General features: G+C 37.0%; 1 protein-coding gene across 2 annotated transcripts in view; it reads right to left on the bottom strand.

The window, feature by feature from the left end:
* The window catches only part of CACNA2D1 (calcium voltage-gated channel auxiliary subunit alpha2delta 1), a 368,301-nt gene that overhangs the window by 305,190 nt on the left and 46,454 nt on the right, over positions 1-16,657 (bottom strand). For both annotated transcript variants that reach the window (XM_039723786.1, XM_039723787.1), the window contains exon 2: positions 12,328-12,409. In XM_039723786.1, the coding sequence (XP_039579720.1) occupies positions 12,328-12,409 (82 nt within the window). The remainder of the gene's footprint in view (positions 1-12,327; positions 12,410-16,657) is intronic.

The following is a 16,657-nucleotide window of genomic DNA, read 5'->3' as shown; positions in this document are numbered from 1 at the left end:
GTGTGAGACCTGCCTCAACTACCAAGGAGCAGTCTAATACTCATTAATTATTTAGGAGGTGTGTACATAATTTATTTGTTCCCTACTACCCTTTCCTTTAATTCACTGTAGCACTGCAGCAGTTCAGCACAACACTACACAGGAAAATACACACTTCAGGATACACACTTCAGGATTTGGCACTCTGGGACAAACTTTTTCTTCTGCAAGCCTCCCACCTAGCAGACTAACAGAATTAACAAATGCTCATCTCAAATGGGCATAAAGGCTATATGGCTTTTATATAGATTTATGGCTGTAAAGGATGTTATTGGCAAAGGTGTGCTCATTTGTCTTACAAAATACAATTTGGCAAGCTCTGTAGTTTGTTAAAATAAGTTAATTTGAATACAATGTATTAAATTGCTTTAACTAAATGAATGCAAGTTTCTATTGTTTTTTACATCTGAATTATTTTTTAGTACTTTAATGACTAACATTTTTCTAAAAGACCTCCAAATTGCCAGTAAAACCCTGTCACTTCTCACAGAATAAAGCCTCATTGCATGACTAAGCAAAACTTGTAAGGTCATAGCACAAAAATACTTTAATTCTTTTCTGAAGTAAATAGTCATACACTTCTTTATTTAGGAAAGACTGCATTAAAATTGCACATAATGAACTACAAGGTTTTAGGGGAGAGCACATGACGGGGAGAGTCACATTAAGGTGAAACAAACAACAATAGTTGAATGTGACAAAGATTAGAAAAACTGCCATCTCCTCAGCAGAACGTGCCCCTCTCTGTTCAGCCTTCAAGGACATGTTTATAAATCTCTCACAAAGAGATGTTCTCCTTGCTTCCTACAAAGCTAACCAGGGCAAGTCAAACACTTCTGCATAAATTGAGAGAGAATGAAAGACGTTATTACATGGCTCTTGCTGTATTGTGGCAGGCATTTGGGCTGGCCCTAGCATTGACAATTTATTTAAATGGCCCTCACGCTGTATCAAACTCAGAAAAAGTATTATTTTTAATTGCAGTACAACTCCTTTGCCTCTTTGTTTGTTTGTTTGCTCTGAACATGTGAGTCACCCAGTTTAAAAACAACAGAGCCTCTCCTTCAGGCAGTGGTAACTTGGCTGAGGGCCCAAACATAGGACATGAACATGCCAATCTCATTTCCATCACTGAATGCTTCCATGGACATAGAAATCAGACCAGTCAATGTCTTCAGAAGTTCAAACTCAGAATTTCAAAAATTAACCAAAATCACTGTAGTTTTTCCAGCTTTGGAAAAGAGAAATTAAATAGCTCAACAATTCCAGTTATACTTATCTGTACAAGGTAAATCTATGGATGTTTTTATTATTTCAACACTCCTTTCAAGACCACTTAGCTCAGCTGGGCTGAGATATCTCTGTCAGCAATCACTGCCTTATCACCAAATGCTTTATGGTCAGCCTGGACCAGCTGGAGACTGCCATGATGGCAAAATCTATTGCTCAAAAATAGTGATGAGCTTGTAGTAAAATCAACCAAAATTTTGTGGTGTGCTTTTCCCCCATCTCCTCTGAAATCAACCACACCAAACTACTGACAGCACTTGTGAAATCTTGGCCTAGGTTTTACAAGCTTGTGCACTAAAGTAATCCACCTAGTTAATAAATTTTAAAAATCCTTCTGAACAGAGTGAAACTTAAATTAAGGCTGAGTAAAGTATTCTCTTTCTGCCCACTCCTCACTTTTGGAAAGGCCCTCCCTGTGCCAATTCCCCCTGGTCCTTCCAATCTCTTGTTTTCTACCACTTTGTGGCACTACCAGGCCTCAGTGATCAAGACCTGCCTCACCAGGAGCCTCTGCCTGTACCCTGGGCCATCAGCTCCATTTCAGCCCAGTCCTCAGCTGAAAAAAAGCTCATTTCTTACTGAAATTTTGGGTAATGTTAAAAAACAAACAAACAAATAAATACATAAATTATTAAATTATAGTTTTATTTAAAATATTCAATGTTTTAAAGAATAAAAGTTTCTGGTTTAATACTTTTTTTTCAGCTAACAAAATATCAACTAATAACACACATATATTTAGTAATTTTAATTTCTGCTTTTACCAATGCCATGAAGTTATGTCATGATCTCATTTCTGAGAGAAAAGCAGAAAGGAGAGGTCATGTGACAGACTCAGAAAGGAGAGGTCATGTGACAGACATCAAAAAATATTATGAAATCTTGGGAGCAGGAAAAGTCAGACAAAATAAATAACCACTTTCTAATTTTATATTACATTACATTCTGTCATTATTATATTATCATATATCCAACTTTTTTATTATTGTAGATATTTGTCTTTAACTGAAATTTTAGTAGACAAAACCAATATGATCTGCCCAGCATAAGAAAACTCTATCTTCTTACTAGTGTATCTTATTCCCAAAGTCATAATAATAGTTTCTATTTGTATACACATCCCAGACTATTTTTCTCTCTGACAAGACACTTCTTTTAATCAGAAGCAATTCACTGAGAAACTCATTGAGAAATGCTCATTTCTAAGAAGCATTCTGTGTGTTCAAAGGAATAAGTCTGAGTATTTTATAGGTCTTACTCTCTGCTCCATATAGTGCATAAATAAGATCACAGCTGCTCCCTAGCAACTCACAGATGCCTTCATTCCTGAAATTCATGGCAACAACACAAAGGAGGAAACCACCCCAGGAGTTTACTGTAGCTGTTGCTTTTCAGAATCACTTGCCTGATCACTGACTGCTCTAAAGGTCTGGGATGACAAGTGACAGGGCAGCTGATGTGCTGAAAACCATGGCTTACCATAGCAGTGACATGCATGTTAGGGGGGAAAAAATTATCAGAGCCAGTTCATTCTTAAGTAAAACACTCAGACTGAATTCTGCAAGGTGCTGGGACCACTTATGCCTCAGTTAACAGCAGAGAGGATAAGCAGTGCCAGAGTCAATGGGCTCACTCAGGTGCCTACTCAAAGGGAAGCATATAATCAGGCACACTTTGTAGGAATCATCAGCCCCTTTTGACTGTTGATAATTAATAGAGCAGTCCAGAGGACTTTCAAATTAAGAAGCGATTTTTGTAATTGCCACTTGGTATTTAAACCTTGATAAAACAGGAGTTCAGCTTTGTACTTCTGCTACTTTACGCAGGAAAAGCAGATTTTACATCCCCCTTTGTTAAGAAAAGTAATTTTAAGGTATTCAATTTTGCTTCCTAGTGATAAAAATTCAGTATTAAGTAGCAAGATTACATCATTTATTGGTTTCATAGCACTTTTAACTCAGGCTTTTAGCTGAGACTGAGTAAGAACTCAAAGATCCCAATTCATGAGTACAAGTGGATCTTTCTTGTAACAGAAGAAGAACAATAGGAAGATAATGTTTCACATTTATTCCACATTTCTGGTATATCTGGAGATGGGCACTTATGTAATTTCTCAAACTCACTTATTCATAGGAAATTTTGGCCTTAGCTGTTCTTAATGCAATTTGTCACCTACTAACTCTCTCCCCAAAAGTAATTTTAAATCTCAGCAAACTTGAGCAGTTTTTCTTTTTCTTTTTACTAACCACAGGACACGGAAAATGGTTAGCTCTAATGTTTGGGGTTTTGTTTAGTTTAGTGTGTGTTTTTTTTTAAACAAAATATTTAATTTTTTTTCAGCTTCTACAAAAAACATCTGAATATAAGTACCAATAGGACAGAATTTATTACTGTTGAAGTCAACAGAACATTTTAAATTAATCAAGAACAGTGCTCTGATCAAAGATTACCCAGATCATCAAACAGTAATTAAAGCTATGGTAATATTAGGCCGTCTCTTCCCTTGAGCTTGAGCAAGCTTTGTTAATGCAGCCACCTATTCTTAGTGACTTACAGCTGCTCTTGTTTGCTGGAAGAAGGAAAGCTTCAAAATGTCAGTTTATTGCTCAGGGAGTAGAGAGAGAGTGGCAACTGCAAATAACAAATGAGGCTCCCTGTGTTTTGACAATCTCTTAATTTCCATTTGGATTACAAAGAAAATTTACAGATATGTGTTCAAATTTCCCAGCTTGCATTTTTTAAAGTGATTCCTTTTTCCTGACATCTCATCATTGGTCAGCAATGTATAAACTCAATAGAATTGAGTTTGGACAATTCTACTTTTAATGTCTGCAGCTTTGGTATTTGGTTGCACACAGAACATAGCAGTGGCAGTGATACACCTCAAATGGGACATATATTGTTAAAAAACCTGTTAATAACTTTGGGAGTCCCAAACAAGGCTAACCCATCTCATACATTACTACAATTCTGGTAAATGGACTCTGACTCCTCAATAAATACCTGAAATGACCACGTTTCACTGCACCAAACCCTTCATACTTCTATTCTAAAAGTAATCCTGACCTCCCTCTGCTTCACCACACCCCTCTCAGGGACAGCAGACTGGTTCCTCACCTTAGGAATGAGGGAGAAGTCAGAAGAATCTTGAAATCCAGGGTCAAAATACTGACAAACTCCTCAGAACCTATGGCATTCACAACATTTCAATCAAAAATTTCATTTTCTAATGAAATTCAAACTTACAAAGTCCACAGCCAGGACCTTCAGAGAAATGTTCACCAAATATATTAATTTGGGTTGCTATTCTTGAAATCAACAATCTTTTTTAAAAATCCAGTTGTTGCATTTCTTCTTTTTACTTTTCTTAATCATAAAACTCTCCATTACTTCAACTTTAACAAGGGTGAGTGTAGCATATTTTGGAATGTGTCCATATATCACCAAGGTCCATCTGCTAGCTCAACAGAGAATAGTATGAGCTACAAAATTCTTTGCCTTTGGCTAAAGCATATACAAATCAAATCCAACTTGATACATACAGTAGTTGAAAATAATTAAATAAATAAATAAATGATAAACTATAGAGCTGGTAAAAATAAATAGAATTTTCAAATCCATGTATCTGTTTAATGTTTTCAAAACATAAATTCAAATTTTTGTAAAGCTTTTGCTAATTCATTCAATTTACTTTATAAATGTAAAAAAAGAACCACATAAATATCATGCCAATCATTGAGAAAAATAGTAGGAATTAAATTGTTTTCTGCTAAATTACCTGCCAAATCACCTTCTTAAGCAGGAATTGTAGGGTCCTATGACAATAAGGAAGATCATCCAGAAAGAAGTCTTACATGAATTTTAAGTAAGCTGTTGAAGTCTGCCCTTGCACTGACCTCTACAGAGATAATGAATGAACAAGACAAGCACTATATGACAGCCTCCCTAGGTCTAAGTCAGTGGTGTGTCTGTAGGGCTTCTAGAATAGAGCTCCTAAGACTAATTTAGCTAAAATCTGTAGAACCCAACAGAAAGTTACTCCAGGTTATCATTCCTTCTGGCAGAAGGAAGCTTTCCTGAACATCCCTGCTCCAGGGCAGTTCAAATCAGAGATCAGTCTCTCTTACAAGCCATTCATCCCAGTTAAACTCCAGAGACTGATCCAAGACCTGGAAAGCTGAAAGTGTGGCCTGAGAAGCTGCTGCCAATGTGAGTGCTTGAGCAGACCCACACCATCTGTGCCTTGGGCACACAGACCTCACGCTGAGCAAGGGATGAAATGTGCTCCTGCAGGATCTCGGCTGGGCTGTTCACTGAAGAGTTAATTATTATAAAACAGCATTAAAAAGACAAAATAAATAAAAATCTTTTAACAATAGCTGGTAGACTCATTTTGTGAATGAAACTCATCACCACATATCCTATACCCACACCTAGCTCTTTTTCTTTTGTAGGATTAAACAGTATTTTTATCTCAGTAGGAATATCATTTACAGGCCAAGACAGCCTATATGGATTCACTCTTCAGCTCCTGGAACTGTAATAACAGCATGCCTTATGAATATCATGCATGGATTGTTTTTGCATAGATGGAAACAGATTCCCTTTTTGCAAAAAGGAAACAGATTCAGGGAGTAGAGTTCCTTGGAACTGCCTTTCTATCTGATGCTTCATTCATCTATGCCATTGCCAGAAAAGGCTACACTGCACAAGATGGCATTTTTTTGGTGTAACAGTCATAGTGAAGCTCCAGTGAGTTTGTCACATCAAAGCTCTTTACACAGACCCACATTTTTTAATTCAGTGTTTCTGTAAAAGAGGATTCTCTTCAATCAGTTTGGAACAGACATGCTCATGCATTGCTATAAGGCATATTCTCTAACTCAAAGCCTTCTTTTCTGGGTACTGCAGGGTTCCCCTCCTTCTCTCTCTCCTGTGCCTAGAGGTATTTTAGGAGCCGGAGTCCAGAAGCGTACTTGTAATAGTTTATTAGATTAAATGAGCTGTCAATTAGCTTAGTCATGAATTTTTGCTGTGGACAATCTATGTAAAATTGGAAGTTGTATATACTTTCATGAAAATGGAACTATGTACTCAATTCTGTAGTTCAGTAGGTTCTTCACTTTTTTTTTCCCTGTATATTGAGGTATCTTTTAAAGCAGAATGTGACTTTGAACTTTGTACATTTGTTTTTCTTTTCAAAGACAAAATAGCTACTGAGAAATGCAGCTAGTAAGATAAGCCTCAATATTTATTTTGCTACATGTATTTTAGGTCTATTAAGCTGCTGTCTACTCCTGCTTATTTTTTTTTTCTAACAGTCTATTTACCCTATAGAAACTATATTCATTCACACCCTATCATTCACACCAGAGCAGCTTCATAATGCCTGAATGCACAGAGAGTTCACAGGTAAGCCAAAGTTACATGAACCCTCTTAAGCTGAAATGAGAATTACATGACTATTTGTTGCTGTTGTTTTGCTGTTTGGTTTTGGTGGTTTTTTGTTTTTTTTTGTTTTTTTTTAACATAATATTTATAAAACTAAAAAGAATACACAAAGTTGTGCTTTGTTGAGAGAGTTAAAGAAGCACACAGGACAAGATTTTCCTATGTATGCTGTATTCCCACTTTCAAGCCTCAAATTGTACATACAACACTTCCTTATAAATATTCCCTTTGCTCTTCTATGGGAAAAAAATCCTTAGGAAGGACTAAACAATACCTTCTTCAGCTGGGCAAGTACAGCAGCAATAGCGTCTGCTTTTTGTGTAAAAATCTGTGGGGTTTTTTTAACACTTTTTACCTGCTTGGCTTGTAAATTAAATGTTGTTAGTCATGATTCTTAGCAAATGTAAATTAGTGTAATCCACTGCAGTCAGTGGAGCTCTGCCAGTTTTCAACCAGCTGAGTATTTTGGCATCTTGAGTCCCGACTTCCTGCCTTGTTGAAGCAATCATTGCATTACTGTAATGGGAATATTATACTGGTATTACATCCAAGTTGGAGTTCTCCCAGATCTCACCTAAACTCCTAGTAATGTCCAAAAATCAGGATTTAAATATGTGCTTTAAATCTATTTTTGGAGACTATTTTGAGACCAGTCCCAGAGGGCATCCCAGAACCAGAGAATGCGCTGACTTGGAAGAGGCCCATAGGGATCATGGAGCACAACTCCTGGGCCTGTGCAGGAAACCCCAATCCCAGTGTGTCTCCTTTGGGCATCACAGCAAACAGCTCTCACCTGCCTCTCCAGCCCCTTGTTTCTTCTACCCCAGTTATGCTACTTTATCTGGTTCAGGCTGTGGATGAAAGTAGCCTCAACATAAAACTTCTTGTTTTAAGTTATGCCTTATTTGAGGTGTCCAAGCTTTCTTTTGCAGTTTTTTTTACTACAGGCATTATATTGCTGTCATCATTGCTAACAAGAGAAAAGGTATGTATGTATGTATGAAATGTTCATCAGCACAAATATATTCGTATTTTCAGAGGCAGAATCCCTAATGAATTAATAAACTCCCAAATATTTTGCCTTTTTAAACAGTATGTGGAATACTCATTAATAGATTATTGTGTATCCTTGCTATACAGGTATTTTCAAAAGTTGTGATTAGTGAGAGTTACAATAGCTACATTATATATGCAAAAGGAAGAGAAAGAGTGGTTAGTCACTAGGATAAGATTGTGATTCGAAAACACTGTAAGAAAATTGTCAATGAAAGAAGAAAAGGGAATCCTCTTCTGAGGAGATTCTTCTCATTAAATATGAATACATGAAATTTACATGTTGAATTCAAAAACCTTAAATACAAAAAATACTTTCCCTAGTTCTCTATGTCCACACTGCAGATTAAATAAGACTTTTATTGAGGTACTGATCTCAGCAGGACAGCTATCCACTTTCCACATACCTCACGTGACTTTAACAGCCATCTACATTTTTATTTTTTTATTCCTTTGTAAAGATATATTACACTCTGAGTTTTATATCCTTTCTGTTGCAGCACATGTCACAGTTGAGCCAGCCACGATACACAGAATATCACCATACAATTTCAGAAGGTTGCAAGCATCTGCCCTTCTTGTTCTTTAGCCTCACCACCTACATCCTTCTGGTCAAAAGTTCTCCCAGTCTAAAATCAAAAGTATTGAGAATTAAGGTAGTACTCGTATCCCTCTCCCTCATGGTGATGAAAAAAAAAGAAAAAAAGAAATTATAGTTCTGCAGAAGAGGCCATTGTACAGTGTATTTCCCTGCAGCACAAAGACCCCCAGACACCCAGGCACATCCAAGCATAAATAGCACTGATGAACCCCAAGATACTTTCAGCAAATTATGGGAGCACCATTAGCATTGCAGCTAATTGAAAAAGCTCTGGTTTATGTTAATTCGCTCTAGATGAGAATGTATTAATTGTGCTACTTTGAGAGCTATCTTGGTCACTTTAGACATCTTCACAGAAGACTTAATTGCACAAAGCAGACACAGATCCTAACTTCAGCTGAATCAGTGGGAATTCTTCCCCGGAGTCCAGGGAAAGATTGACCAGGCTGTGAAATGGTTATAATCTGTTACGTGTTCTTGCTAAGAGCTTTAACCTCACACTTGGCAAAATTAAAATTAATTTTCCCTAGAACAAGGGAAGACATTTCTCCTACCAAGCTGATTATTACAGCTTTTGTCAGGAAGTCATGTTTCCTATTTTACAATCGGAGCAATCTGCTCCTTCTTTTTATATTATTCATTTTGCTTTTAGAGAGAGAAGAGGCAGAAAACCCAAACAAATTATTTCTTTTTTCAACTTTACATGAAGACTACAGGTTTGATCCAAACAATTCTGGATTGGAAGAAGAAACAAATCAGAAAAAAGGCTGAAAATTCAATCTGACTGTAAACATTTTTAAAGAATGAGCATCTGAAGGCAAATTCTGTGAATAAAAGTGACAAGCATGCAGGCATGCTGTTTTTCATGTCTTGTAGTCTCCATTTTTCCAAGATTGTGGTTCATTTCAGAAGAGATCTAACTAAATGTTAATAGGCAGTGAGCAGGAAAAAAAAAGGATGTCTTTCAGAAATGGGAAAGTGACAACAGCCTGTAAACAAGAAGAGAGTGGGAGAGTGCATGGGTTACACCTTGCAGGGCTTTGCGTTTTCCCTTGCAGCCAAGAGAGCTAATTAAAACCTCATGTCCACAAAAAGACGTAGTGCCACTTAGGTCAAACACATGGCTTTGATATAGTGGGATATCTTACATGGAAACATCCTCCTTTCATGCTTTTAATCCTAGGATTACAAGCACATATCAACCGTCTTGTGAATATCATCTGAGATAGCACTATTTCCTTGAAGTCTATTGTAAATTCTGGCTTTTCTAAAGAAACTTACCTAAAGTATTCACACACTCATATTTTTGTTTTTATTTACATGAATGTCACTGTGGCAAAGCTGGTAGCACTACAGATTATTAGGCTTGCCCAGTAGTTTTCATTATAAGACTGTTTATCAATTTGTAAATTTGCCAAATATTAACAACATAAACTAACATTTTCCTGAGGGGAAAAAGAGAATGAAACATCAATTTCTTGGCTTTTCATTATCTATTTTACTATGTGGTCCTCACAACAAGAAGGCATAGCAAAATGTTTGAGACATCAACTCATTATTTTGGTCCAGTCAGAAATCCTGTGTAACTCATTTTCCTGTTACCTATTCATTGTAGATTAAAACCTCAATGCTGTGTTTTTAAAGATATATTTTAGTCTTTAGTGTTAAAAAAAATTCTAGCCTGAAAAGGACCTGCAGATTACTGCAGAGATTTAATCAGCTAAATTGCTGAGAACACAGGTGTATTCCAAGTCAGAAACATCACTCCTAGAAAATGTCCCACCTCCTCTGCAGTTCAAGATCAGACTTGCTGTGGTCTCTCACATCTACACAGTGGGAGAAGGAGGAGAGGAAAACTGAATTAAGGATAAAGGGCAAGAGACGGAGATATGGAAACAGGAGATAATAGACTGGAAAATGGCAAGCAAAGAATAAGGAGAAAATGAGACTGAAAAGGAAGGTGAGAAAGAAAAAATCATACAGGAGAAAATTACAGGTCTGGGACTGAGAATTAGTGATGGAGGGAAATGTGAGAAAGAGGAAGAGAAATTCCTGTGGAAGAGAAGAAATGAGAGTATTGTGACAGGCTGGCCACACACACCTTTTGGAAATGCTAAGAAAAACGAAAGAGTTAAGAGAGAAGTGCTGATCTGGAAAAAGCTGAGGAGAAAGATCCTAAAATAGAGACAAGAAACTAGTGCAAAATAGAAAGGCAGACTGGTGAAGCTGCAAAGGCAGGAGCTGAGACAGAAACATAGCATAGGTTGAGGAGAAATGAAAGGCAGCCAACCAACACAGCAGGAAAGGAATGCAAAGTTGAATGGTGAATCATTAGCAAGATGCTGAATGGAAGGGGAAAAAGAGACACAGCAAGTGCAGAAAAGACCACATCACACCTAAATTAGATAAGCAAAAAGGGACTTGTAGCAGAAAGTCCCCACCAGAAGCTGGAGACTGATGATTTGCAAATCTTGTTGTCCTCTGTCAGCAGATACATGTGCAATCCACCTGCAAAAACTCCAATGAGAGTTCCATGCTTCCAAACCTTACATTTCCTCAGGAAGCTCAAGTTCTAGACATTTCTGCATTGGAAACCCACACTTGTAGGAATCTGATGATTTGTGTTAGGATTTCAAGATTTTGTTTTCAGTTTGTTTATGGTTTTTAAAAATTAAACATGCATCTAAAGCATCTACCTTAAATTGTACTGCAATATGATGCAGTCAAATATTAGGAAAGGCCAGAACTAAAATAAACTCGGCAATTTTCATTTATGTTCATCGTGCATGCAATGACATAGCCCTTCCTTTTATGACAGTGGTGATCTCATCTGAGCTAATGGACATCTGAGCTAATCATCCAACCTCCTCTTATAGTAATGACAAAATGTCCTTCTGGGATAGGATACACACAAGGCATGAATGTCTAGGCAAAAGGTCTTTAAGGTCAAAGGAATACATAATACACAATGCTAAATCTGACAACTTCACACATTATTTTTTCTGTGTGCTTCTTAACAGCTTCAAAAACCTTTTGAAGCTGCTCAAACCTCTGCTATCGATTTCATGGATCATTTGGAATCATTTTCTGAAAACCAAATATCAAGGCTTCACGTCCAGTTCCCCAGCACCAGGGGCTTTTGCTGGAAAACAATAGCTCGGTTTCCTGATGCAGCAGCAAAATTCCCTTCACCTTAAATCAGACATCCATCAGTTCAAAGAAAGAGCCATAACTTTTGTGCAGGGATAGGGTATGATCATATGGTTGTATACTGGATTGTGATGTATACATACAAAATTGTATAGGCAGTGTAATTCTGACATGTTCTTAATTGTGCCTTCATTTTTCTGCAATGGCACATGTGTTGTCACCATCTATGAATAGAATAATAACACAAAAAAATCTCAATGACAGATTTGTAAATTCTTCTGTAAAACAAACTTGGTGTTAAATTTGTACAGCTGAATAAAAGTAGTTTTCATCCTCGTCTGTGTTTCTGCTAACCAAAAGCTGCCTCATTTGACGAAATATGTGTCAGAAAGCTAGGTTCCCTTGTTAATAGAGAGCAGAATTCCCCACCACTGTGAATGGTTGCTTCCTGGATACCGTATTTGACAAACAGAACAGAAAAGTGCTTGCTTCAGTGGAAGTGTTGCAACAATGGCAAGCCTTATGTCTGATACTGCAAAGCTGATTAAATATTATCATTGAGAAAGTGCTGCAACACTGAATGTGAATTGATGGATGTCTGTTCTTCATTTCTCTCTGAGCAAGCACTGCAGAGTTTAATCCCCCAAAATAATTTTTGTACATTGGGATTAAATGATTGTAAAGCCTGGAAGGTGCAAGCCCTTCACTTTCTAGTTACAGCAGCCTAGGACACCTCTTCTTACTTCAGCAAGCCGGTCCACTCCGCTTGCAGTTCGTGCGAGTGTCACAAGATCTTCTTGCATCTTATCCACCCATGCTTTTATCCTGCAGAAAACAGAAAAGAAAACAGAGGCATGCAATCAGATCACTGATAAATGAAAATGTCATAAAAGCATATAGCACAAAAAATGTGAAAAAAATAAAAGGGATAAAGTTGAATACAAAACATAAGACTTGTCATTGAGGTTTTTCTTCTACTCAGCCATCTTGACTTGAATCTGTTCATACAACTGTCTGTGGTGGCCACCGCGCTATGCCACCTGTAAACCCAAGAGTGCCATCATATCTCTGAAGCCAAGCTGCAGAAAAGATCCCCACAATCTGCCTGCCCTGCAGCTCACTCCCAAAAACGCCTCTCCTGAGCGCCCCAAGGTCCTTCTCCCAACAGACAGTGCAGAGAAAAGCAGCAGCTGGAAGCAGGCTTTCAAACCACACTAGATTTTCTGGCCTGTAGCCTCTCTTCAAGGAAGCAACAGCAGGACAGGCAACAGTGGCCACGAGCTGTTTTGGAAAGGCACGTTTGCTCCTGGCTGCTGTCACCAGGGAAGAAGTGATTTGCTGCTGTGCCTGCTCTGCTCCCTGTGCCCAGTAAACCTGACTCTCTGGAAATGCATGGGATCCAACACAGTTTTTGTGCCATGTCACGTTCTGTAGCAGGAAAGGAGCCATGGTGAAAGTTTATTCCAGTAAGATCCATGTTCAGAAGGTTGTCTGGCTTGCCCAGCCAGAAATTTTGAAGTCCAACTCAACTCTCACACTATCCCTGCCATTATGCCAGCTATCTGCTCTGAAACCTAGAACAGATAAACATATTTATTTCAGCCATTTCCCAGCTTTGATCTCACACCCCAGAGATAACAACTTAGATTAATTCATTAATATAGACAGAAAAAAGGAAGATTGAATTTTTGCTTCAAAATGGAAAATTTGGAAGACTAAGAAAGAAGATGGAAGACTGATTTTACTCCTTTTTTTCCATGGCTTTAATGAATACATTTTCTGCTAATCCACAACCAATTTCTTCAAAGAGTACCATCTTTATTATGGTCTCAAGTTGACTGTTTTTATTAAAGGACCCTTCATCATGCTTATTTCACACAAAAAATCATATTCACATTGACTATAGCAATTAATTGCATTATTGGTGTAATGCTCCCAAACATTCCCTTCTATACTTTGCTTTCCAAAAACTGAAATAAAATAAATTAATTTCCTGGTTCAAGTGTCCACAAAGAACTATATTATATAAGCATTTAGTTCTGTCTAGAAATCAGATTATTTAAAACCATGGTGCATTATATCTGTCATGGCTTTAAGACCATCATCTGTATCTGTGCAAAGCATAGACTCAAAAGCACAAGTACAAGCACAAACAAGAAAATGTTATCATTTTCCATTTTTGAATGGTTTCTGTTTTTCTGAGTGGAAGAATGAGGTAAATGAAAGGTGAAAAAGTGAAACCCATTACCCAAAAGTGTTTTCAAAAGCATAAAATAAATAATTGAACACCCTGGGATTTTTTTATTATCCATTTCAGTTATAAAAATTGTGGGTGTTATTTCTAGCAGAAGTCAATAGAAAAAATCAGGAAGGATTGATTTTTAAATTGACTTTTTCCATTTCCTACTACTTTATATTTTTACTAGAGATATTCCTCTCTGTCTTTAAACAAAACTGGAATGGTGAAAATGCATATTAGTTAAGTAGTTAGTTAGTTAGCTAGTTAGTTATTTAAATTTGAAATTTTGGAAGCTATTCTTATACCCAGTAATTACTTACTATTATTTGTAAATGAAATATGAATCATATTTTCTCTTTAACATGAAAAAAAGAAGATTTTTCAATAAATACTTATATATTGTCTAGAAATCCTGCCACCACAGAATTAGCCCACATCTTGCCTTTTGAAATTAATGACCATGACTAGTTTTTGTTTTATTTTGGGTTTGCTTTGGTCTTGTTTTAATACGTGTTTGAGCTAGGCTTCTGCTTCAATGTCAATGGGAAAATGCATGTCCAGAGCTGACTCACTCTCTCCTCAGCCAGTTGAGCTGAATCTATCTTCTAAATATCTTCTAGTGGAGCCCTGGTCAACTTTGATTCCTAATCCAAGTTCTCCAGCTTGACTTTTAGTCAGGTAAGGGTAGAGAGTATAAGTCTGTAAACTGGAACATGAGGAAGTACACCTTCTTCCTAACTTAATGGCAATCTCCCTCCCCAGCTGTAATTATAATGTAAATAATAAGGTTTCTACAAATATATTCACTACCTTAAAATTATTTTATGGCATATTGGAGTTAGTCAGTTAGACTTCTGTAGCGAAAACCATCTCTTTTTTTGCTTTCCTGTACATCAGAGTGCAACATTATCACAGAATTATGGAATCATAGAATAGTTTGGGTTGGAAGGGACCTTTAAAGGTCATCCATTCCAATCTCCCTGGAATGAGCAAGGGCATCTTAAACCAGCTCAAATTGTTCAGATGGCAAAAAGCAATAACATCACAAGTGTTGAGCTAGATTACTGTCAAAAGTAGAAATGATAAAATTACATTATATGACTTTGAGGAAGCTCAGTATAATTCCTCCTTCTTTCCCACAAGCATTTGAATATGATTAGTAGTATTTATAAAGTCTAATGTCAGGATTTCTGCATCTCAATTTCCTACCTTGCTACCAGACAAAAGTGTACATTTGAGATATTGCATGCTCAACATAGGCTTTTTCTCAGAAATGCACATACTCACATTCTAGAACTTTCACCAAAAAAATTGCATAGAGTATATATAAAAAAAAGGTTTTTGTTTTTGTTTTCCAGTGAAAGAATCGTATTATCTCATTGTGGTTTTGGGGGGTTTTTTTAAGTGTGTCTTTAAAACAAAATAAATAAGGGCCTTTAGGCACTGAAATGCTTGTCTGGTGCTCCTTTCAACTGAAGCCTGCAGTGTAATATCTGTCTGACAGCTGCTCATGGTCAGAGTTTATTTAACAATTGGAAAGCTGTCACAGCAAATGGGAGCCCCCATGACTTAAAGAAGAAGCAGCAATTTTTTTTCTGCAAAGGGCACCGACAGAAAGCCAGTACGAAAGACTAGTTTGTTCGTATCATTATTAGTTTGGCACAAACATTGCAATGGATGTATCACCTATTGAAAGGTGATTTTGTTCTGCAGGACAGTTGACTGTAACCCCCTTCTCCCACACACAGGCTGTCCCTGAATGAAGCAGTGACAAGACAAAGGAGTGTGCATGTGCTTTCCCACAGCAACTTCCAAGTGATCTGAATGATGGAGGGAGCTGTCTGATTAAAGATAGACAGACACGGGTCATTTATTGGGGGATTAGAAGGTACAGCCCTGCTCCTGTCACCTGGGCTGTGATCAGATTGATGATAAAGTAGCCAAAACACTAAAGAGCCATCCATCCACATTACGTGTTTAGCCAGCTTGGTAAAACAGGTATTTCGACAGCATAGGAAGATTTTGATTTCTTTCTTTTCTCATTGTATTTCTTTCTCATTTTTTTTAAAGCAGGACAATTATATTTGCTAAAGTCAAAGGATTTTCACTAGTACACCCCTAGCCACACTCCAGGCAGAACTAAATATAGCAGGTGCTAGACTAAAAAAATCTTTATTTTAATTTCATTAAAACCTATTTTTATATTATACCTGTACTTGCAGAACAGAGCACTGCTCAATTACAAGGGTAAAAGAAACCAAGATGTCTCGATGCAGAGTAACCTGGCTATAACCTTTTTTTCTCTACTGAAACTGATGCAGTATTTTTCTGCTGACTTCAGGGAAGGTAGATTCATGTAATGATATGCCGTATCTTTGTAGACCACTCACACTAATTTAAGGTCCATTAGCTGACTTCTGCTTGGATAATATATTATAATCTAAAGAGGCATAGTTAAACCTTAACTCTGACAGTCAAAGTCATGTGGTATGTTGGCGATTCACATCTAGTTCTCTACAGTTAAGATTACAATCAGCTCAAGTTCCTTTATAGCTTTTTTATATAAAAATAGCAACAATTGAAGTAATGAAAGCTGTCAGTAGTGAGAGGAAGAAGTGTTTTCAAAATAGGTCAATATTTCTCTGATTACCAGAAAGGAAAAAAAATACATAACACACTGCTCCTGATTCAATTGAAAAGTGATGTTCAGGAAATGAAGATAAATGAGATTAGTTTCGGAAACTGGGAGAAAAATATAGCCTTGCTATATTTTTTCAGGCTAACCCCACTTTATTTTCTTTCTCAGAAAAAGCCTTCACTTTCAGATTTAGATG

Source organism: Passer montanus, unplaced genomic scaffold, assembly GCF_014805655.1.
Source record: "Passer montanus isolate IOZ18808 unplaced genomic scaffold, ASM1480565v1 scaffold50, whole genome shotgun sequence".
Lineage (NCBI taxonomy): Eukaryota > Metazoa > Chordata > Aves > Passeriformes > Passeridae > Passer > Passer montanus.
Note: the sequence above shows the minus strand (reverse complement) of the source record. Positions and strands in the feature narration are given on the sequence as shown.